Raw genomic sequence first — 24,602 nt, 5'->3', positions numbered from 1 at the left:
TTTATAAACAAAAACATAACCTCTCTTAGAGGTTATGACTAGTGATTGTTAGACCTTTAGTCGGTGGTAATATATAAGGATTTGTACGGATTTAGCGTAAAATATCGTACGTCACTCGTCCAAACCGTGTTTACCGGACTAGTAACGTAATATACTTTTTCAAACCCTTAGAGCTTGGGAAAAACCATGTTGAGTCTTATTTACAATACGTATTGGTCCTTATCCATTAATTCACTACCACTACTTTTTTCATAGATAAGTATGCAACAATGCATATCAGCTGATCGCCAATGAAGTAAAGAAAACAGGGATACATACCAACAATAAGCTTGCTTTGTCAATGTGTCTCAAAGTACTTTTAATTTGGGTTGTGTTTAAAAAATGCAAACCAGTATTTCAACCACAACTAATTACATAATATCAAGGAAACTTCCTAATATGATTGGTATCAGACAATCTTATTGCAGATTTTCATCTGAGTAGCAATTTAAAAAACTAAAATTATCCTTTACTAGACAATTATCTATACAACAATATGGATAGAATAATTCCTCTGAGGTTGTGATACATCCATTTTAGTGTTACACAATATTGCAGGCACAATGTGACATTAATTCAGCCCGTAACAATGTTGTTATTATATTAGGAACTTGATCCAAACAATGTCAATCTAAAACTTGATTAATCCGATCTTGTATGATGCCATGTAAATTAAACTGGTTATGCAAGTGAGAAGGATATCTTGCTATGTTTATAGTTAGGTTGTGAGTTGTATCTTGGTGTTTTATTTCTTTTAACCTCTTTGCTGCAAGATGGATTCCCTGTAACTTAGACATGACTGGAATTGTATATTTATAATGCAATATTCCTTTAGCATGCTGTTTAAAAGTCACATTTTAAAACAGTTATTTTAACATTTTTTCAATTTTGTAATCGTAACTACCTTTTAAATATTTTTTTTACTAAAAATATTTATTTTTTGTGAGGATTCCAAGTTTACAATTTAAAAAGTTTACAACTTAAATGTACTAAACTGGGCAGCCAAAAAGCCACTGATGCCTTTCCTGAATAGCTATAAAGTAAATTTATAAAATGTTTCTCTCAAAAAAATATAGAAGACCAAACTAAAATATTTTTTTAACATGCAAATTAAACTAATTACAGGTTGTATACAAACTCTCTGGAACGCTTTGTATATTTATTCCTTCATTTGAAACAATGAAAAAACATTGTATAAACATGGGTCTAAAATACCTAATTTTCTGTCTGTCTATCTGAGTCTAGATGAACAGGCATTTTAGACCCATTTTTTGTGTGATCTTTTTCATTGTTTTAACCTAAGAAATGGATATTAAAGGCGTCCGAGAGAGTGTGTACACATCTTGTATGCTGTTTAACGACTCCTAAAAAACGTTCTCTTTCAAATCATAAAAAATGCCACTGGTGTATAAAAGACACAAAATAAGAAAAATTAATAGAAAGTAATTTGTTGAAACTCCTAGGTATTATTTCTTACGTAGTTAGATTACTTAATACAGTTACATTTACCTCAAGAGAACTGATTATTGGAAAGTAATCAGTGAGTTAATCAAACTAATGATCGCATGTCGAGGAGAGGCTAAGTTAAGTTCACCCACTAATTGATCAAGTTGAGAAGTTCAGTTCTGCTTATTAGATCAAATAAAGTTATTGATCAGCGTGAGGAAATGAATATGAACATAATCATTCCATATATTCTTAATGTTGCTTTTAGAACTTTAGTGATACATCAAAACTATACATTTATGAGTGTTTTGCAGTACTAAATATGGTTCAAACTTTTGGCAATATTTACTTTTTGATAGGAAAATGACCCATTCCCTTTTTAATTGTTTGGGGTTTTATTTTGAGATGTAAGTATTTAGAATTTGATTTCTCATTTAGTGTTGTATTAATAAATACCCCCGCCACAGCAATCCTGCAGTCTACGCGAATTTCCACTTAGCTTACCTAGCTGGATTTCTACGAAAATGTTTCCTTAAAATTAACCAGATTTATTTCCTATTCAAATAACATTAATTTTAATAAGTAGGCTACATTGGTTTGCTGGCTACAGGGAATATGTTTGGATGTAAAGTGTTTAAGGAGTGTTTATTATTGAAATCTTGATACAGTTGCCCAGTGTGGAATAAACAAATTCGCCAAAACAAAAAAGTAAATCGTTCCTGGGTCTAGGTCTTACCATGAGACCTGCAGTAATAGATAATTCCCTATGTAAGAAATTTGCTAAAACGAGGTGTACGGGATACTGGAGGTTGTATTAAATAAAAAAAGATGTTTTGAAGTGATAAATACTTAACTTTATATCTAAACTAGCTGTACCCGCGGGCTTTGCCCCGTTTTACTTCATAAGTGAGCTCGTTCGCATGGCTCAATCACGTCCTGGATGAAGTTCGTTCGCTACGCTCACTCACCTTTTGGTTGCAAATTAAATGTTGTCATAAATTAAAAAAATAATAGTGCTGCACCCTGTTAGTAATCCTTGTAACTTTAATGCTATTTCACATCATAGAACAGAACCAACTTGTTTAATTAATTGAAACAGCTGTTAAGATTCATTAATTCCATTTAAATATGAGTACTCATAAGGTTAACATGGGAAACTCCAGAGCCACTGGGGCGGAGCCCGAGAGTCCGATCAGAATAAAAACAACTTAGTTTTCCTATTTAATGCCTAAAGAATCAGTGTACCAAATTTCAGCCTCCTATGTAAATGGGAAGTGGGAGAATTAGTGATGAGTGAGTGAGTCAGTCAGTCAGTCAGTGAGGGCTTTGCCTTTTATATATAGGTATAGACTAGGTGAATCCCGTCGAAATCGACGGTTACTCTTGAGGTTTTACGTAAATTCAGCTAACTGCCATGGATAGAGTGAAGTTATTAAAATCTTAGGGAGGATAAACATAATTATGAGTAAGACGATAGTGTACCTAAAAAAATATGGTTGATGAATTTGTTGAATTCAATATTTTCTGTCCTTTCATCGGCTTTAGGTTGCCCAAAACTAGGCTTTTCAGGAGTCTTACAATTGTTTCTTGTTAATGACTTTTGTTCATGTTAAAGCCTCTTTCTCTATATGGAGAAAGGAGTTCTTATTGGTCTGTCATCTGATGGAAAGGGTCAATTTTACTAAAATAACTGGTTCTATCTACTTTGGGAAAATCATTCAGATCGTATTTGGATTGTATCAGTGAATCACCATCTTTGGACAGATGGATAAAAATACAGAATTTTATCAGCGGGAGGCATATTAATCTTTTTTTCTTTTTTGTATTTGATAAAAATATCTGATTCTCCAGAAAGCAGTAACATTCTTACTTCGATCCAAGCAGAATTCAATAATATTCTTGAACCTTACAATATGTATAAGCTAACCCGATAAGGAATAATTATATGTTCCTTTGACACTAAAATGTCGCACTGATTTCATAATTTCAAATTTTTAAGAGCAATAAAGCATAGATTTTTGAACAAAACATTTAAAACGTATCATAAATTCGTCATTTTGATGAAACTATAAAAAACTTGCCATGCAGTGGAGAATCAATTTAAAATCTATACTATTATATAAAAATCTAATGGTGTCTGTCTGTATGTGTGTTACTAATAGGTGAAAAAACTACTGAACCAACTGGGCATAAATTTTGCAAAAATATAGCTACCATATCAAGGACCATTATAGGACTATTCACATTTCGATACTGACCGTAGGCTTTGCACCTTTGGCTTTAAAAGTTCTGAGGTGAATATTTTAAAAGTAAATATTGATTGGTCTCCATGGCTGCGATGAGAACACTAACAATGATTGTTTACATTTGCTTTGACATTTAAATGTAAACAAGAAGAACTGCTAAACTGCATATTTCACAATTTCAGACAGCTGATACAAAGAAATTAAATATAATATTTTCCATAACTATGAGGTAGGTTTATTTTAATCTAACCTTTTATCATGGATTATTTATTCTAAAACTATGACAATGATCATAGAAAAAAAAGATTCTATAACCGTTGCTGTATCAACTCCGGCTCTGCTTTGGATTTTTTAGAGCGTTTAAGTTATGAAAATAATGTTATTGATATGTTTTCATGGAAACAGTATGAAAATTACAATGTATAGATGTTTTGTATGACTTCATAATGTAGTTGTTTTTCTAAACCACGTTAGCTAATCAATAAAAGGTTACAGTACCTGCAGACTGCCTTGTGGGTTTTGTTAATCCAGTAGGATTACGTACGTTACGGCAAATATATTGCCATCATCAGATCCAGAACTTGAAGGTTAAAAATCAGGACCATGTGTGAAGGCAGTCTGCAGGTACTGTAACCTTTTATTGGTTTTGTATGAATTTGGAGGCTACTTTAAATAAATTCTAACTGCTTAACATGTGTTAGATTAACTTAACATAATTTGCACATCACATTGTTTTTATATGTATATTTAGGTAAATTAGGTTATTGTGTTTTGCTAAACCTATGCTTAAATTAAACTAAAGAATATCATCAATAACTAAATTCTACGTTGATTTTTGTTTTCTAAAATTTGTTGTATATGTGTAACTATATTTAATTATCAAATGGTAATACAAAATACTCTTATTTTATCTTAAGATAGCTTTCAGTTCACATTTACATTATTTGACACATTTATTATTTGTGTTTTGCCACACCACTGATTAAATTAAACCAAGGAAAGTATCATAAAACTAAGCAGTACACAGTGTTCTTTTTTTCTAAAATCAATGAAATATCTGTTACTATGTTTACTTAATGGTAAGTGTCAAAATGTACAGGTAATGGACGATGGAACTGATTAAAAGAACTGTTTTGTATATTAAGTTGTTTGTTGATACTTTTGTAGAGTATAATCAGAGATGGAATTAATCATATACTGTATTTGCTATTACATTTTTTATTCCTCGATGCTTTGATAATCATATTAGTTTTGTCTGCTGTCTTTAATGCTAAATTATGTGGTTAAAATTCTTTATAGTACCTAGATATAGTTTCTTTAATATTTCAAAAGACTGTATTGATAAGGCACAGCCATATTTCTAAAGTTTATAACCGCTGACTTAGTTTTGCTAATGATTTATTGTGAGTGAAGAAACTGAAGATGGAAGGATTTGTGATTTAATATAAAAAAGAGTGAAATAAAAAAATTGTTCATTTAAATTTAATAATTAGTATTTTTGCACCTTCAACATTGAAATTTAAAATGTCAATAATAAATTAAAAGATATGTACCCCTAGGCGACAATCGTCCATTTTTGGATGACTTTTTTTGACCCTCATGTGTCAATCGACCATTTTGGACGACTTTGCAGACGTGACGTAACGCGCGTATATTTCGCTTACGATCGGCTGTTTCGGACCATCGAGCATACCGAAATGACCGGGAGATTCTGGGCTTCATGACAACTACAAATGTTTGCCGTTTTGCGAACTAATTTTTTTACAGCTTTCTTCTTTTTCCAGATGTTCGTGTGTTTTTACGTTGTGAATGTTGTTGTCTGTTGTTTGTCTGTGTTGTGGATTGTTTTTAATAATAAACAATGAGTGATTTGCGGTCCGATGACATTCGAGAATTACTTAGTAATAGGCTTAGTGATATTGATGAAGATATTATTGATAGTGACATTGACTTAGGCCCAAACCCTGTGGAGGAGGACAATGAGGAAGAGTCTCTGATGGATTGCCGTATGCATATGACAAAATAGTGACTTTTCACGGGTACATTCTTTTAGTTTTTTCCACATATCCTTACAATTTTCAATACAAACCCCATAAAAGTATATTATATTTTCTTTTTCCTAATTAAATTTTGAACAAAATGTATATTTTGGATGTTTGATTACTGATGACTAAATGTATTGTACGAATCTCGTTACCTATTTTTTTTATTTTTATTTTCTGGATTTCAACCCAAACCAAACTATTATACCAGACATTTAGGCCAACAAATTTTATATCAAAAGTAAGCCCATTTTATCTACTTTAAGAAAATATATACTTTTATAACACCAAGTCATCGTTGTAATTTTTTATAGCATTTTTTATAAAAAACTGCCAAATTGTAAAAAATCGCGTGACATTTCTAATGGTTTTTGTTTTCTAATGGACGCTTAGAGGGAGATGAAGGTAAATCATGTATGCCAAAGTTTTATTCAGAAATTTGGTCAGTTTTTCTCATATTTATTTTATTATTTTATTATTTTCTCAGCCTACACAAGATTTAAAATTAATCAAAACCAAAGTGGTGGTATCCACTACTTACCAGATTTAAAAGTCATCGGCCATAAAAGTTGATTTTTGTTTCTAAAAGCGTTGGTGGATGTGCAACTATTATATGCAACAGATGTAAAAGATTAAAATGTTTTTATTTTGTGTCCGCTTCCCGTTGCAAAGCACGGGTACAACAGCTAGTCATAAATAAAAATGTGTAAACATTTAATTTTGACAGTTTCAGTAGACCTTTGAATACAATTTTAACATTAACAGCTGGTTCATTCAAAGTAGTGTTGTTATCCATATGGTCATAATGTAAACAAAACTGCTGAGTGAACTTTTAAGGCCTCTGGGGCAGAGCCCCAAGGAAATTTACTTTGTTTCTCTTTTGAGGGCTCACATACAGACCAATACCTTTCTTTAGACACCCCTACCAAGTTACTACACTCAGCCGTTCTCTCAAATTAGCTGTGACAAAAACCCCGTTTTTCCTCCATAAGAATAACATGGGATAGGAATTTAAAGGCCACTGGGGCAGAGCCCCGTGGGAATTTACCACGTTTCTCGTTTGATGGCTCATCTACAGACCAAGACCTTTCTTTAGACACCCCTACCGAGTTTCTACGTCCAGCCGTTCTCTCAAATTAGCTGTCACAAAGAAAAACAGTTTCAAATTAATATTAGCTGACCCGGCGAACTTTGTATCGCCTAAGTTATAGGTTTCCCCTAAGACAGACCGATGGAAAGAAAGTACCGTTAGGTTTAATTTTCTTGATGATCTCGTTCGCATCGCTCAATCACGTCCTGGTTGAAGTTCGTTCGCTACGCTTACTCACCTATGGGTTGGAGCTCGTTCGCTACGCTCACTCACCTTTAGGTTGGAGCTCGTTCGCTGCGCTCACTTGCCTTCAGGTTAGCTCGTTCGCTACGCTAACTCGCCTCCAGGTTGAAGTTCGTTCGCCACGCTCACTCACCTTTTGGTTGCAAATTAGCTATTGTCATAAATGTAAAAGAAATAATAGTGCTGCACCCTGTTGGTAATCCTTGTAACTTTAATGCTATTTAACATCATAGAACAGAACCATCTTGTTTAATTGAAACAGCTGTTAAGATTCATTAATTCCATTTCTCATAAGGTTAACATGGGAAACTCCAGAGCCACTGGGGCGGAGCCCTTTTAAGAATTTCGAAACGGGAAATAGTTTACGTCCGATTCGCATACCTACAGAATTTACACACCAAATTTCATAACGATCGGTGAAGTCGTTCCGGAGGAGTTTGCAGACAAACACTGTGACACGAGAATTTTATATATTAGATTAAGAAAACTGACAATATCCAAAATAAACCGTGGTCAGGGAAATTTACATAAAACGGCCAGGAAAGGTCAGGGAAAGTCAAGGAATTCACTTAAGATATTTTTGTGGGAACCCTGAATTTGAAGACGAGCACTATAACCACTCAGCTACCCAGAGAATCATGTTAAACTCTAGTTCACACTATTCTTTAAAGGTATGGTTATAATAACAATCTAAATATCCATAATCTTGTATTAACAAAGAATTCCTTTACAGGAGCGATGAGGTGCAGAGGTCTTTGGAGTTGTTGGACCAGGTTTTGTCAGAGTTCGACGATCTGGAAAACGGCAACGTGGCGGCGCGAGAGGTAAATTTATCATTTAGAGAATCATACCTTTAAGATAACATCTTAAAGTTCTGAATGAAATCAGTAAGTTGAATGTAAAGGTTAATAAGTGACTTCAGTCACAGAAAACGTACTACTATAACCCAGAATGCCAACCGCATGGTAAAAAGCATTAAGCGGTTTGAGAGAGCTTTGCCTGTCAATCCGTAGGCAGTGCCACCAGCGTTGCTATGCTATTGCATGGCAACGCTGGTGGCGCTGCCTACGGATTGACAGGCAAAGCTCTCTCAAACCGCTTAATGCTTTTTACCATGCGGTTGGCATTCTGGGTATAGTAGTACGTTTTCTGTGCTTCAGTACGTAAATAAGTAAACCGTTTGATTTAGTATTAAGGAGAGGCATGTGGTCAACAAAACATCAGCACAGCATGTCTCAGTTATTGAGTTGCCATATATATATCCAATGTTTTAAAATAAAAATCGTTAAAATTGATGCGAGCTACCGACAACAGATCAAAATTACTAATTCCTCTCGAATATACAAACTTTTTGACCAAGTGGAATGATTTATTGTGAGCTTTAGCAACTGTTATTACCCATAAACTTGATCAGCAACAAAAAATACAGTAGAAAATAGAATTTTAGACAGTAGCCCATTCTGTGACTGGCTCACACAACTATTCTATTTTTTTATGGGAATTAATTGGTGACAAAAACTGGTCCATATAGATCATGGGAAGTCTACATCAGTATAGTCACTGGTACTAGTTAGAACGGGAGATATGTAATTTATGCATAAATATACAAGTATATTGAACCTGCCAGAGATAATTCAGGCTCCAAAAAAGTATTTTGGTTAAATTTCAATGAATCTTTATCTTTATCAATTCTTATACAGTACGGTAGCCTACTTGACTTTTAGTGAACGACCAAAATGGATAAATGAGATACGCCCCCCTCCCTCAAAAATTACCTACAGTATTTGTTTATAATCTTACATACTAGTGTGTATACTCAAATAATGAATTTCAGAGGCCATCCCAATCGATATATGTGTTCGGTGGTTTTATTTAAACTTTCATTTGCTTCATGGGTCGGGTCTGTGCATGATTAGTAGACCTTCCTGCTACCGATTGAGCCATTAACTCACCTAACACAAGAAACCAATATGCACAAGAAACACAACATATAAATGTTATCAACACATTCTTTTTAACAGTTTGACCTAAATTAGGGGTAAGTTTAAACTAGCTAAGAGTTTTTTTCAACTATTTTGTTCTTCAGGTGCGGGCACAGTTGTCGGAAGACGACGGGTACATGAGTATGAACGGGCGGCGCGCCAAGTTCGTGCTCAACTTCCGTCCCCCGCCACCTGACGGAGAGGAGCTGCCCCCGACACCGGAGCCATGTGGTCCTCCACCCCCGGAACTGGCGGACTTTCCACCCCCACCTGAGGAGGCAGAGAGGATTATATCAACACTTCTACCTAAGTAAATATAAAAATAAATAGTTAAGTAAAAAAGTAAATCAAGTCATTTGAGTACACATGAAAAAAGTAAATCAATTAACTAACAAATGGTTATTTTATCTCGAAAATTGTTGTTGGTTGATGTTTGGTACAGTAATATTATTATTGAAATTAAGGACCAAGCAGCTACTCAAAGAGCAAAAATATTTCCCATGCAGTGATTAACAAATGAAATGATCCATGCCACTGTAAGCTTTGCATTTTAACAAGTTTTATTCTACTTGTTCCATTGTATAAAATGAAAAGTAAACAATTAAACTGTAAGCATTGACATTTTCCTAATTGAACACAACTCTAGCAACATTTGTCCATTAAAAGATGATTTATAAATAGAACCAATTTTATACCATGTTATGGTTTTGGTAGAGAGATTAAAATTATACAATTTATGATTCCAAAATCCTGCTATCTGTCGATAAACACTAAATAAGAACATTTTTTTTATTACATTGTGTTATGATTAATTAAATTAATGGGTTGCTGTAAGTTATGAAACTTCTGTTTTTTTGTTTGTAATTTGTTTAACTATTTGATCAAGGGGGTCAAAGAAGGATTAGATAGTGGTTTAGGTGCATGGATTCTAAAATTAACTAGATTCTATCCATATCAGTTAATTTACAGACAAGTTAGAAATATTGTTCAATCTGTGTTCAGTTTCAGTTCTCCCTATAGCTCAGGTATTTGTAGTTCTAAATACAACCACCAGGGGCAGCACTGTGTTGAACATTGCTGCTGCTCTCTATAGAAAACTGATGCAACTAAATCACTTGTGCTCCCTATGTTAATTTACATAATATGTTTTACATAAGCAAATGTTCATATCCGAATGTTCAATCAATAAATGTTTGTAAATAACCATTAAATTACTTGTTTAATTTTTACCATTAGGCTAAACATCTTTTTTGGTTTTATTGATAACACAAACAGTCAACTATTGCGATTTAATAACAATCATACCAAATCAAATTAATTATGAAAAAAATCAAGGTAAACTCTTAAACTGGTGTAATCATTATACTATAGTTCGGCCGCTTAGAAAGCGACCTCCTCAAACATTGGTTTAGCATTAGCGCGCAGGTCGTTTTCTAAGCGGCCGAACTATAGCTGCATGTGAGCTTTTAGTATATGAGATATCTGACTAATGAATTGTTTGCTTGGTATGATCAGCTGTTTTAACCATATGTGAAACAGCTGTTTGATAATGCTTTGTTCATTTTAGTTTGGTACCGTAGTTGTGGTCTGTACAATGAAAGTGTCTACAATTATCTGGTAAGACCAGGTATCATTTGTTTACTTAAGGCTTGTATGTTTAAGAGGCAGTAGAATATGTTTAAGAAAATGACAACGATACACCGCTTTGTTTAACAAATTACCATGATAACACTTGGGGTAATTTTTGACAAAAATCCAGAATTTTACAAAAATAAAACCAACTACAGTGGAAGTTGTATTTTGCACAGTTAATATATTAAATGAAATAGACCCAAAATTACATATTCAATCAAGTTCTAAAATGTTTTGATTGACAAAGCTCTGTTTATAGATGTACAGTCTATTTGTGAGCCTTTATTAAGACTTTAATACATCAAGCCTAGGTCTAAATACATTACATTTTTCCTCCAGGTGCACCTATTTATTTTTTTGTTACTCTAGGGTCTCTCCTGGGAACTCCACCAAGAGAGCGCCAGGTACGGGCGTTAGACATGGACATGGTAAAGTCAGTAGTTTCACGCTCGGCCCTCACTTTGGCAGCCATGACAGCAGGGTTACCACCGCAACACAGACAACTCTGGTGAGTATAGTTGGTGGATATAAACATGGTGTAATTATATAAAAGTACAGGAATTAAGAGGCAATATTAGAAGCTATGTAGCATTTTGCCCGTGGTATTATTCAATAACACATATTCAATGCTATAAGTCTCTTAAAAGTAGTTGTGTATGTATTGGTATTGTTTTCTGTACTGTAAATTTTAAATATTAAAAATACCCATAAATGCAATATTTTAAGCATGGGATCAGATTCGAGATTCTAACATGTAAACACCATTCGTGTTTTTTACTAATCGTATTGGAAAATGTCTTCAAATATCGCTAAAAAATATGAACACATGATCACCAAAAATAAACTTCAAATAAAGAATTCAAGCATGGTGAAAGATATTTAAGCATCTCTAGATATTCTGCACTCTTTCACATACATTCTACCTCTTCCCTGTTAAAGCAATTGTTTTGTAGTTAGAGGTAACCATTTGAAGCATGAAATTTTACATACTGGATTTTCTAAATGTTTGTACATATTACAGTTAAGTACTAGCATTGACTATAAAGGTACTAGTTAACGTCGACCCAAAGGTAGTATCCAGCTCCGAGCAAGCTAATGTACACAGGTTTTGGTTCACCATGAATTTAGAGTCAGTTGATGTAAAATTTAATTTAAATGGTTAAAAAGAGTAAGCAAAGTCAAGTTGTGTGTCCTACCTCCAATTAAACCCCACTTTAACCTAAAAATATATCAACTGTTTGGAAAAAGTCTAAAAAAGTTTAATCTTTTCCAGCCCAAGACGAGGCACCAGCGGCCATTTGGATGGGAGAACAGTCCTTCAACGCACCCACACCACCACCCGTCCAACAAGTTCGGTTCACTCCCTTACGACAGTTCCCATCAGTGGCTTGCGTACGGCCCCGCCGCTCTCCCCCCTCGTACCTGCCCCACAGCGGTCGACCGTCACCGTGAGGTCAGGAGAAGAACGCCGGAGGAGGAAAACGGAGAGGTCCCGCTGAAAACACTTTCTGAGACCACAGATGACGACCATGCAAACTTTTCTGACGACTCGCTAGAAGAACTGTTACCTCCTCCCCCGCCTACATCCAAGAGAAGTAGTATCGCTTGGGAAGTTCCACTGGACTTGGACGAAGAAGCTTTGATGACCCCAGGAAGCACCAAGGTTGTCGGGCGAAGGAGGAGGAAATCAACGGACAGATCGAGTAAGAAGCTTTGTATTGTTAAATGGTCCAGATAATCATAAAAAATAATTCTGATTTCATGTTTTTAAATACTTCTACATAAAAAAATTATGTAGGCCCTAGCAAGCTCATGTGTTATGGAGAATGACTGCATATGGTTGTAATGATAGATTTGATCAATATATAAGGCCTTGACTGAAGCAATGTGTAAAATGTTGGTGGACTAGATTTTCGTGTTCTAAGATGTGGAGGTGGGACGTATATTTTAAAGTTTCAAATTATTCTTACTGTATAAGCTGTAACACATATTGTTACTCTCTTTCAATCAGCACTTTTAACCTATGACAAAAAAGTACAATCGTTCAATTTATAACATTATGTAACATAGTGCAAAGGTTAAATTAATCAAGTAATTTACTAATACCCCATTAGGAATTGTTTGCACATACAAAATATGCATTGACTGAAGCTTGGTCATGTTTGTGCAGGTACAGGATCCAACTCGCGGCTGAAAGACCAGGATGACTGGCCTGACCCACCCACGGGCACTGAGGATGGCTCCATATCTCCGTTCAGTGACTGGGACTCTTCGGCTGGCAAGCTTGATGACGGCAGCTTCCTACCACCAGAACTGTCAGCATCCGACCTCAGTGCCAGTGGAACCTATGTCATCAGGAAGGGCCGACGGAAAGAGAGAACACCAGTGCCTCTCGCTTCAAGCAAAACAGAAAAGCTTCAACAATCACCATCACACAACTCTAATTCTAAATTGAACGAACTGAAAAGATGTAGTTCAACATTTGATAATATAAAATCTCTTTTAAAAGAAGGTCTGATAGAAGGTTTAGACGAAACACCGCCGGACTTTCAACCTCCCACCCCTCCTGCCTTAGTGAGAGTTGTATCGTTACCGACGTTGACAATAGAAGAAGCCTGCCGAACAGAACCTCTCCAGATAGTGGAAGAAGTGAGAATTCCAGAAATTCCCAAAGTTGAAGAAGTGAGAATACCAGAAGTTCCAAAAGTGGAAGATGTGAGAATACCAGAAGTTCTAAAAGTGGAAGAAGTGAGAATACCAGAAGTTCTAAAAGTGGAAGAAGTGAAAAAGGAATCCAAAAGCGTAGAAATAGAAGTGAAATCTTGTGACGTCGGTGTGCAAGTAATGGATGATTTACCTGTTTTATCCTTGAGCGAAAAACCCAAGGAGAGTGTGGAAGAAAGCACTCAGGTATCATTAGAGTATAGAGATGTAAACGACAAATCGACTGAGCTCAGTAAAAGCTGTGATAGCGTAGTCGACTCGATAACATCGAAAACCGAAGAAGCTTTGATACTCAAACTCCAACAAGATCAAACGGATGATTACAGTTCGTCGGAGGATATTTTATCACCTTCATTTACGAGTGTGACCAGACCTGTGAATAGCTTTGAAATTGCAAAAGAGGAAGTAGTCACTGATCCTTGGCTCACCGCTTCGGAAATTAGTGAAGTTCAGGTTGTTCCTGTTGTTGAGGAGGAAAGTAAAATCAAAGAGGAAATTGTGGACAAGCCGCCTGGAGACTTTAATGTAATGGTGGAAGTCCTTCAGCATGAGTTCGGCCCTCTTCCTCCTTCCCCTGTTGAAGAAGACGAAGACGAGTATAATGATGTGTTGCGCAATAGCCCAGTGAGAACCTCGAGAGGAAAGGCAGACTCGGTTCCGGAGCCGTTCTATCGATGTTTGGAGCCGCCTGGGAGTGATCCGATTGGAGCTAAGTTTCTCAACCGACCTTGCCCCGACCCTCCGCCTCACAAGGAACCAACGTCCAGCCTCAAAACACGCTCAATGGACGCAGGCTTCAGCAGGAATCACAAAAATCAACACTCAAATAGTAGAAGTAGAGATGTGAGTATAGTAAGATTGGGTTTAACTTTTTTCAATTTAAAAATAGAATCAGTCTATTGAATAAGCAAGTAATGTATATTTTTCTGACTGTCCCATAAAAAGAACTAATAAATGAGAACAAAGCAGTTTCGACAAACGATAGAATAAATGTGAATTAATAAAAATGCCAATAGTTAGATTTCTCTGGTTATCAAATATTCTGAACAACTATTCTTAACCGGCCTAATATAAAACTGTAATTTTTTATTGATACCAGTAGTACCCACACAAAGAAAATTATGGCCTAGTATCTGTCATAGGTATTTTGAGGCTTTTCATTTTCAAGACCACTGTAATAGATGGGGTAATTGAATCACTTACTAAACAGCTGCTTGTTTTCATTGGCAAAAGTACCAGGGGACCGAGAATTGCTCCAGGTGTTTGATTTGTTCAAGAGGTTAAACAAATAAAACCTATAAGTCTACAAATATTTTTACTTTTTCTACGATTAATTAATTTGGAAAGTCAATTCGTTTTCGGTAGACATTCACTCATTCTTAATTTACCTAACAAACTTTTTTCATGTGGACGAGCAATCTATTGAATATTTCTAAAATAAACTTCAATATAAAAACTTACGATACATAACATCTGTTGACCGTAATTGCGTTAGTCAGTGGGATTACGGAACCTCGCAACTAATTACGACTAATTCAATATTAGTGTATAATGTCTAGCGGTAAAAGACTAAGTTTTTAAACAGTCGTAACTAATTGGTTAGTAATACATCATACACCCAAAATGTATTATATAATCAATGATCAAATGGCGTTCATAGGAATGCCCTTTTCCTGTTTACTGTATTTTGTAATTTGCTACTGTACTGTAGATGTTTTGTTACAAGCATATGTTACAATTCATTTGTTTATATTTTTGTAAAACTGCAATTGCTGTTTGACAGTCCATAAGACTAATGTTAAAAAGGTTTTTAACGAAAAATGACTTTTCCCAGAACAGAGCCTAGCATGGATATTGTTTTTATCCTAAAATGAAGATATTTCCATACAATTTGGAGGAAATCATAGGGGCCGTTTTTGAAATCATTGTGCGCAAACGTTACTAATATTATAGTATAGATTGAAAACTAGTTGTAAGTCGTTTTGAGAGGTTATCTTTACATGATTTTGTTTTGTTCCTGACTTAGTTCTTTAAATGATGTTGTAGCATGATAAAAGATATAGTACATCACATGGGCAAAAAGTGTCCTTGCTCATTCATTGAGCTCGAGCTGAAAAGAGTCATTTTACACCATAGTGATCAAATACTATTTGCATCCTTGAAAACAATTGTTTTAAAATTCCTGTGAGATTTTTATCATGGATTGATGAAAAAAGCTAATAAGTTTAGTGTGAAACCAAAATCATTAAATAATTTCCCATCATGGAGTATCTCTTTTTACGTAATGTGTGTCTTAAAGTTTAAAATCTGTAAACAGTGTTTGAAAACTTCCTGGATAAAATGGGTGTATCTATACATTTGGCTAAGCCAATCACAAATAAGTATTTTGTATTTTATTAATCAAAATTTCTCAGTTATAGCACAGGGAAGTAAGAAACAGAGGGTACATTCAATGGTACACATAAGTGGTGTCTAGCACTAGTCGCTGGTCACTAGAGCAAAGTCGTCTTCTCATTCCACTCCCCTTTCCCCACTCGCTATTACCATTGACTTTATATCTACACACGCTCACACAGTAGGTAGACCCTGTGCGCTACAATGCTGTTCAAATATGCTTTGTGGCCATCGCCGTTCGGGCTCTTTCTTGCTCGTCTAGTACAATTCCGACCCAACATACCAGAGCAATAGGTGCACTGTTGTCCCATAAGCTTGCATCTTCTGTATATTACTTCTCTGCGGTTACTGAGGTTATAGTTCTTAGTTCTTCTTGGGCTTCTAAATAATAACTACACAAAGTAAATTTAAAAGATTTATTTTGATAATAAAATCAACAGACTACAGAGCACAAAGCTACATTTTGGAGATGACACGGAAGTGGTAGTGAATAGTGATGTGACGAGTTGAGTTGGCGAGTCGAGTTGACTCGAGTCAAGACCCGAGTCGAGTCAACTCGAGTCAACTCAATTCCAACTCGAGTTCTTTTACGAACTCGTACGGAGATTGCCGAAGCTACACAAACTCGTAACGTTACGAGTCCGACTCGCAAAAGCCGAGTCAAGAAACCGAACTCGTACGGAGAGTGCCAAACCTACACGAACTCGGAACGTTTCGAGTCAACTCGACTCGTAAAGCTGACACGCTATTGGCCGGTACCGAGTCGGCCGACTCGCAAAATTAAACAACTCATACGGAGAATGCCGAACTCACACGAACTCGGAACGTCTCGAGTCGAGTCGAGTCGACTCGTAAAGCTGACACGCTATTGGCCGGTGCCGAGTCGGCCGACTCGCAAAACTAACGAACTCGTACGGAGAATACCGAACTCACACGAACTCGGAACGTCTCGAGTCGAGTCGAGTTGACTCGTAAAGCTAACACGCTATTGGCCGGTACCGAGTCGGCCAACTCGCAAAACTAACGAACTCGTACGGAGAATGCCGAACTCACACGAACTCGGAACGTCTCAAGTTGAGTCTGACTCGACTCGTAACTCGAGTACACGGCAGTTGGCGAGTCGAGTCACTCGAGTCAGGAAAGTACCCGACTCGTCACATCACTAGTAGTGAACAAGAAGAAGTCACATGAGCTTAGCTTAGAGTAGTTTTACATAGGCCTACAGAGTAGTCTTACATAGGCCTACAATGGTAAAATATAATATATAGCTTATGTATATAACAATAGTCACAACGTCACAATAGTCACAGTTTATAGTTTTGGAAAACATAATTGAGTTATACTCTTGAAATTATAAAGCATATTCTAAACTAAAAAATCAATCAATGGCCATTAAAAATACATACACTAATCAAAGAAAAATATCTAAAATGTGATAGCCTAACAAATTCGTTTGATTTATCAGATTCCGTCAGAGCGGAGAACGCTGCCGTCAGAGTTACCAGGTCCATCGAGACGACGAACGTTTCAAAAGCGAGGCAGCAGTCAATCTCCAAGAGAAGAAGGCCACATGCAGGTAAAGACTGATCAACAGCTAGGCTTCATACACACACAGTGAAACCTCACTAACTCGACAATTTGTGGACCTGGATCCAACCGCTGGAGTTTCTCGAGTTATCCAGAACATTGAAATTCCGAATGTGTTTTAATAAATGAATACTTAACAGACTAACTTTTACATATGAGTATTTTTACATTTTGAGTCAAAAATCTTCATACAAATATTTAATATTCAACAATTAAATATTGGAAAGTTGGACACAAAAGTCAGACAAAGCCAGCTAGACCCTGTCATTTGTTGACAAGTCTTAAGCTACAATTAAAGGTTTACATGCACGATAAATATAGGTGCACGGTTGTCCCATAAGCTTGCATCTTCTGTATTTACTTCTCTGTGGTTACTGGGGTTATAGTCACAATAGTCACAGCTATAAGATAAATTATAAATACTACAGACAGGATTACTAAATAATATATGCACTAATATAATATAATAAAACACTAATTTAATATAACAACCTTCATAGCTGCCGCTGCCCATCCCCACCTTTATTTCCTCTTAAAGACAAAGTTGCATAAATCAACAATTTTCATGACGGCATCCCCTTCTTGTGTTTATTTATTTGATTTTATACAAGACGACCAAAGCAATGATAGACAGTTAAACAATATGTTGAGGAAGTAGGTTTCTCCTACTATCTATTTAGTTTGAAAAGACAATAGTGTGGTCTTACAACAAAGTAATTGGTCGCCTACTAGTATGCTCCCATTTTTATTAGCATATTATTTCAAGATTTAGCTAAAACACCAATGGAGGATAGGTAAAATGTAATGTTTTGGCACAAAACCTAACAAACTATGTAGGTTTGGATTTATTGAAAAAGTACCTTTAGTAAGCCACTTGACCACCTATATTTTTCTACTTTGCGCTGTAGAATTTTTGTTGTTTAAAATGTACTTGTACCTACTTATATCACCACAACTAATGTTTAAACTGTTACAGGTGTCCTGTTCACTCCCCGAGACCCCTATTTTTGCTAGAGGCTGTGATATTCCCCGCACGCCGCACCGTTGTGCTCCCGAAGTTCCCCCCACCGGGACCCGCACCACCCCCCGTCCCCCTGGCATACAGACCAGCAGTTACCGGCGGACCCCAACCACAGTAGGGCACGGTACCACTGGCAGCACTACCACACTGGGTATGTACAGTAAAATATCAAAGAATTAAAAAAAAAAATAATAAAATAGTTTTAAACTTGAATCATGACAAATCTGCAAATTAAGGAAGGCTTTAAAGATGCTTAAAGTTTTTATATGGTTAATGGATAGTATTCTACTGGCAAAAATAAAAAGTTATTATCAAAGAGAGTATATTTCCCCAAACAAATTTACCTGTTCTTAAATTAGTACAATTTGAAAATGTACAAATTTATTCTATATGGAAATTATGTGTAATCCATGAATTGACATGTTACATATTCATTGAAATTTAACTTAACAGAATTCTAAGGTGAGACTTGTAGGGTAATGTGTCTGTAACTATAAAGGCAGTTCTCAGTACATATTTCAGTTATTTGTGCACAAGCAACAAGTAGGCTTAATCTTGATGATGTTGGAGGAATAGGTTCTTGGCAGGAGTTGTAGTGAGACGAAGGACGTACGTAGTGGGCACGTGGTATGGGACATCAAAAACATTAGTGAAAGATGTGAACAAAGACTGCAGGTTATGGAATGACAGGTGAACAGGAAAGTTTCTCAGCATAACTTACAACGCGTGGTTTCAAAATGCCAACTATTCAGCAACTGAGCAAGTTTCGTTTGTACTCCCCAACTAACACACCGCCAACTCGCCACCTTCTTTTTTGTCGCCTGAAGCTTGTAAACACGTTCCATACTTGACCCTAAAGTATACAGTAATATGCTTAGTTACAAAAATCTCATCACACACAAAGTTTAGTATAAAAAAATATTTCACTTCACATCTGATATCTTTAATTTTCCTGCAGGCCAAGCTATGGTGGGGGCAGAGCTGCTCAGGCTGACTGGTGGGCCAGGTAGAGGGTGGTATCCCCGCCATCGCAACCCTCGTCCAGCTTCAGTGGAGCACCTGGACCATCTAGCTCACCCGGCGGGGGCAAACACGGGTACAGGCACCCACGGGTGGGACTCTAGCCACCCCCGCAAGCCACTCACTCTTCCACCTAACCTTACACCCAAGTTCTTCCACAGGTCTCCGAGAGAGGCACTGCGCAGGGTTACCAGTCTGCTGATACGGAAAGGTAAGTGAATTTTTAGTCTGTTGTGTTGGTATTGTAAAATATTCCCTGTTCAGCATATTGATGAGATATTTTTGTGTTGATTTAGTTTTTTAATCTATTTATTGAGTGAAATGTTTTGTATTTTTTGGAACCATGTTATAAGTTATATTGAAAATGTATGTTATCACGTATAACATTTTGTGTTATAACAGAAACAGAGAACTACAACATAAGATATCAATTTAACAATAGAAAGTCAGTCGGTACTGTAATTACATTACTATTTCATTGCCCTGAGCGTCCTATCAAGTTATACTTCTGTTTCCATAAATTGTCCTCTTATCGTTAACTCTAATGTTTTTTCGATAAGGTATGAAGGGCAAATTAATATGTGGTTAATGAGGCAGTTACATCTATTGTCACCAAAAGCGAAAGATAATCATTTAATCATTTGATGGTTCATTTTCATTAATCTTAGGTTCGCCGCTAGGTTTTATTAAAGTCATCTTAAGTCCATGCAGTTTTTCTCAGCATACTTTAAACACATATGGAAAACATAAAGCCCATTCTGATATTAAAACTCTATAACTCACCAAGTCAAACTTCATCCCAAGGAGTTTTCTAGCGACTTCTGTTTGCCTCGATGCATCGTCAGATTTGGTTATTTTTGTTGTGTTTGTGGTCGTTCTACACATAAGATCCCAACTGAGTCTTCCAATGAGAGCATTGTTTTACAGATGACTCCAGCCCAGCCCCTCCCGTCCCTCCTCATAACACAAGTCTGCAGCGTAAGCAAGGTATGTCACACACATGTTTGGGTCTTGTTCATTATCTGTCTACCACTGTGCTTGGTGAGCGGTTACTGCCTTTAGGAGCCAGCTTAGTAAAGGGTGTGATACACCACTGAAGATTTTGCTTGGAAAATGTTTTAATATGCCACCACATGTAGCATTGCAATGGTTATGATTGAATTTTGTAGATTTAGCTTTGTAAAGAACGTGCATATCCGCTATAGATTTAGCATGGCAATGTTTATGATTGACTTCTGCAGATTTAAGTTGGTAAATTTTTTGATCGACTACTGCAGATTGAGCTTGGTAAAGATCAAGATCGGCAAAGTTTGACTATTTTTAAAAATTGAGCTTGTTTATTTCTAATTTCTCTAATGTAAGCCATCACTTTATTCTATAGTTTTAACACTGCCAACAACGTTTAAAACTTTGTAAGGATAAGGATCTGACTAAACTTGACTGGATAAAATTAATAGTCACAACAAATAGCCATCTTAACTTCCTCTTAATGTTCTCCTTTTTTAAGGTGTCATTATAACTACAGTAGACTCTCAGTAATTCGGCATATATAGGACCGCAATACTGCTGGATTAGTGAAAATGCCGGATTACTGGAATGTCATCAATATAAACATTCAAAATGCACAAAACCCGTCTGCGAAGATCGCCCATTCAAAAACCGCTATTGCCGAGATCGCGCATGACGACGATGATGTTTCTGTGACCGCGGGAGACAATGTTAATGTTCACGGCCGTGGAAGAGGATCATGATCACGCTATGTGACTGCGGGAATAGATGATGATGTCCACACAGCTGCAGGATATAATCAGAATTTCGCCGGATCGCGGAAGACGACAATAACGTCTACACGACCGTGGGAGATGATCGGAAATTTTCCGCAATCACGCAAGACGGCTATGACGTTTTTGTGACCGCGGGACTTAATAGAGTCGCGAGAGATAATCAGAATTTTGCAGCGATTGCGGAAGACCACACCCGTCAAAAGACGCCGGATTACTGGAGTGCCGGGGTGTTGCAGTGCTGGATTATGGAGGGTCTACTGTACTTGAAAAAGGATAGAAAGTATCCTTAATTAAGGATGTATGTTAATCCTTTCAGCTCAAAGTTTAATGTTACTGCAGACATGAATAACATAAACCCCTTTACTTACAAACATTAGCAAGGGTCGTAACACATTACAGTAAAAGGCTAGACCATTACAGTAGACTCCATATTCTTGGGACACCTTTTAAACGTACTACACTTGGCAGGAGTGACATCTCTAATTTAACTAACGTTAATGTCCCTAATTTAAAGAGTTTTAAGGGACATCAGTTTAACAGGAAAACCTGTTATCTGGACTACCCTCGGCCCCAAGGGTTTGAATATCATCTCTTCCAGTGTGAAACTGGTGAGTGTTAACCCATCAAAAGTAAACTGTGGACAGCTTTTGTGAAAGTTGAAGGGGTGGATTGATAGCTGTTCAGTACACTTTTTATCAGGCATTTTGTGTGTCTGAAAACCTGTTTCATTAAGAAGGTTTTATTCTTTAATTTACACTCCATATAGTTAAAATTTTAAAAGCAATGCCTGTTTCTAAACATGGTTAACAATGTTTGCACCACCTCTTGGAAGTTTAGTCTGACTGATGTATTCTATTTGAGTACTAACAAAACAATATGGTAACATGCACACTTATAAAACATACTTCTATCGCATTACCTTCAAGGCTGGGGAGTAGATTTTTAACATAAAGTCTATCCCTCATTATGGATATAGTAACCAGCCAAGTCATATAGATTCAAATTCAGTCATTTTCATTTGTACTATGATTTTTGTAAGCTTTCTCATTTATAAACTCGTCAAATGGTTAATTTGCAGGATTTTAAGCACTGCTTGTTTTTCAAAACCCAAAATATGTTATAAATAAATTAAAAGTTACCAGGATATATCATTAAAAATTAGGTGCAACTGTTTTGGTGTCATATAATTTTAATAATGATGTACGCTCCGAGACCATAACAGCTCAGCATTATGTACTCTCCATGGCTCTGTACTATGCTGCAAGTTCGCGCAGGATACTTGTTTACGCACAGTGGTAGACAGACAATATCAAGATGGCGAGTTTGCTTGTCCCTGGCACAGGTTGTTTACTGCACGGGTTGTCAATGTTGTCTTGTGATAGGTTAGTGTCTTCGCTCTGACTTAAATATTAGCTTAGAGAACACACCCTTCATTTTACCAGGAATCCTTAGCAAAGATGTTTATTAATATTCAAACATTTATAATCACATGTTTAGATTACTGGAGTGTTTGACAGCAAAATAAAAACATTGCCTTGAAAATTCTTCAAATGTGACAGTATTTGCTTCACTATCAGCAACTGCTTTCATTCATTGTTTCATAGCTGGGTGGGAGAAAGTTTAAGAATCAACATGGAAAACTGTGTGATGTAGTGAAGTAATTGTAGAAGCTGTGTGCTAAAAGACAACAATTGATAGCAGTTTTAGTCACAAAATAAGTTCATGGACTCAGTTAATTCATTATTATCAAGATTATAGAAAGTGCTTATAGTGATCATTATTGCAGCACCAGGGGTGGTCTATCTAGGTCGGCTAGTCTACAATACACTTGTGACTTCTGAAATGTATAAAAAATATGTATCATAAAAATAAAAAAGACAACAATGATGTCTGCAAACACAGCCGGGATTTGCAATATACTACTGCAAGCACACAAAATTTTGTTGATGTCGGTGTGATTGTAAGGGGTGTTCAAAATTTGGCCATGATTGGGGGTACAATGATGATGATTTTGTAATCTTGGGAGATGCTCTCAATGTCATCGTGATCACATAAAGACGATGATGTCCGTTGTAATAGCGGGAGATATATATGTTTTTGCTTTGATCACAAGAGGCAAAAATGTCACAAATCAAGGGAGATCAGGGAGGATGTTCGAGATTTTTTGCAATCAAGAGAGACAATGATTGTATGATGTTGTAGGATCTTACAAATTTTACTGTGATAGCAGGTCAGAATAATAATGTCTTCGCGATTGCAGAAGATGATGAAATAATTCGCCACTGAAATGGGACAGGATGATGATGTCTCCGTCAATAGCAAAAATGGTTTTGCAGCTCTCGATCGATTTAAGTTCTCGACTTCGTCTCGAACTTAAAAACTATCTTGAGCCGGCAAAACCACATTTTCGGCCCTAGGTACGAAATATACTATTGTATTTAGCACTGCTGCAAGCACATTCAATTGAATTATATTATTGGGCTGATGATTTGTTAATCAAATACCAGCACAATTTATTAGTAAGGATTGCCTGTATACCAAGGGCTAACTATTTTTAATCCAGCCTATACTTTTTACTGAATTGCTGTCATGTCAACTTGTTTTTGTTTTACATAACACTAAGAAGAAACTAGTACACTCATTTTATTTGTATGGTCGCCATTTCAGAATAAACACGTTTAATTAAAGAAACCAAGTATTAAAGTAAACCATAAATAGTTTATTTTATTGTACGAGATAAATGCAGTGGGCTACCTAGGCCAGAGAACCCATGGACAGACGTCGTAAGTCAGATGCTTACAGGGTGGCTAGGAGGTCTCTTCGTTGAGCCAACAACCGGAGTAAACGCAGTTGCTGGGACACGTTAGGGGACGATGTCGATTCCAACCCGTGGGGCCTGGCTTACAAACTTGTAACCAAGGAACTTGCCACCTGCTCTCCACCTTCCGTCATGGACCACTATGGAGAGGATAATTGAGTCTCTTTTCCCGGCTCACACGTTGCGCCTACTGGTGGATTTCGGAAGGTGGGACAACGTCCCACTTTTCATTCTTGAAGAGATGGAGGCGGCCGTCTTATCCTTGAAGAACAATAAGGCTTGTGGACCCGATGGGGTACCTGGCGAAGTCCTCAAGAAGGTTTTGACTACTAACCCCTTCATCCTTTTAAGCATGTACAACGCGTGCCTGGTCGAACGGGTTTCCCCTCGTGCTGGAAAACAGCCAGGCTTGTGCTTGTTGGGAAGAGGAAGGGAGACCCAGACCTGTCATCCTCTTACAGACCTCTGTGTAAGTTGGATACGGCTGGCCAAGTCCTCAAGAAGTTAATCCTTCCCCAGCTGATTTCAGCCGTG

At 36.7% G+C, this 24,602-nt stretch overlaps 1 protein-coding gene across 4 annotated transcripts in view; it reads left to right on the top strand.

Annotated features, from left to right (window-relative positions):
- LOC129000766 (uncharacterized) overlaps nt 1-24,602 on the top strand; it is a 461,656-nt gene that overhangs the window by 372,516 nt on the left and 64,538 nt on the right. For 2 of the 4 annotated variants that reach the window (XM_054427755.1, XM_054427756.1), the window contains exons 4-12: nt 7,840-7,930; nt 9,193-9,398; nt 11,090-11,228; nt 11,994-12,423; nt 12,891-14,287; nt 17,304-17,414; nt 18,402-18,597; nt 19,405-19,677; nt 20,394-20,453. In XM_054427755.1, the coding sequence (XP_054283730.1) occupies nt 7,840-7,930; nt 9,193-9,398; nt 11,090-11,228; nt 11,994-12,423; nt 12,891-14,287; nt 17,304-17,414; nt 18,402-18,597; nt 19,405-19,677; nt 20,394-20,453 (2,903 nt within the window). Of the gene's footprint in view, nt 1-7,839; nt 7,931-9,192; nt 9,399-10,670; nt 10,706-11,089; nt 11,229-11,993; nt 12,424-12,890; nt 14,288-17,303; nt 17,415-18,401; nt 18,598-19,404; nt 19,678-20,393; nt 20,454-24,602 lie in introns of those variants that run through there. The other 2 variants (XM_054427757.1, XM_054427758.1) reach the window with 2 other exon arrangements.

The sequence above is a fragment of the Macrosteles quadrilineatus genome, unplaced genomic scaffold (assembly GCF_028750875.1).
Source record: "Macrosteles quadrilineatus isolate MER2022 unplaced genomic scaffold, UCM_ALF_1.0 Scaffold_8__2_contigs__length_117827958, whole genome shotgun sequence".
NCBI lineage: Eukaryota > Metazoa > Arthropoda > Insecta > Hemiptera > Cicadellidae > Macrosteles > Macrosteles quadrilineatus.
Note: the sequence above shows the minus strand (reverse complement) of the source record. Positions and strands in the feature narration are given on the sequence as shown.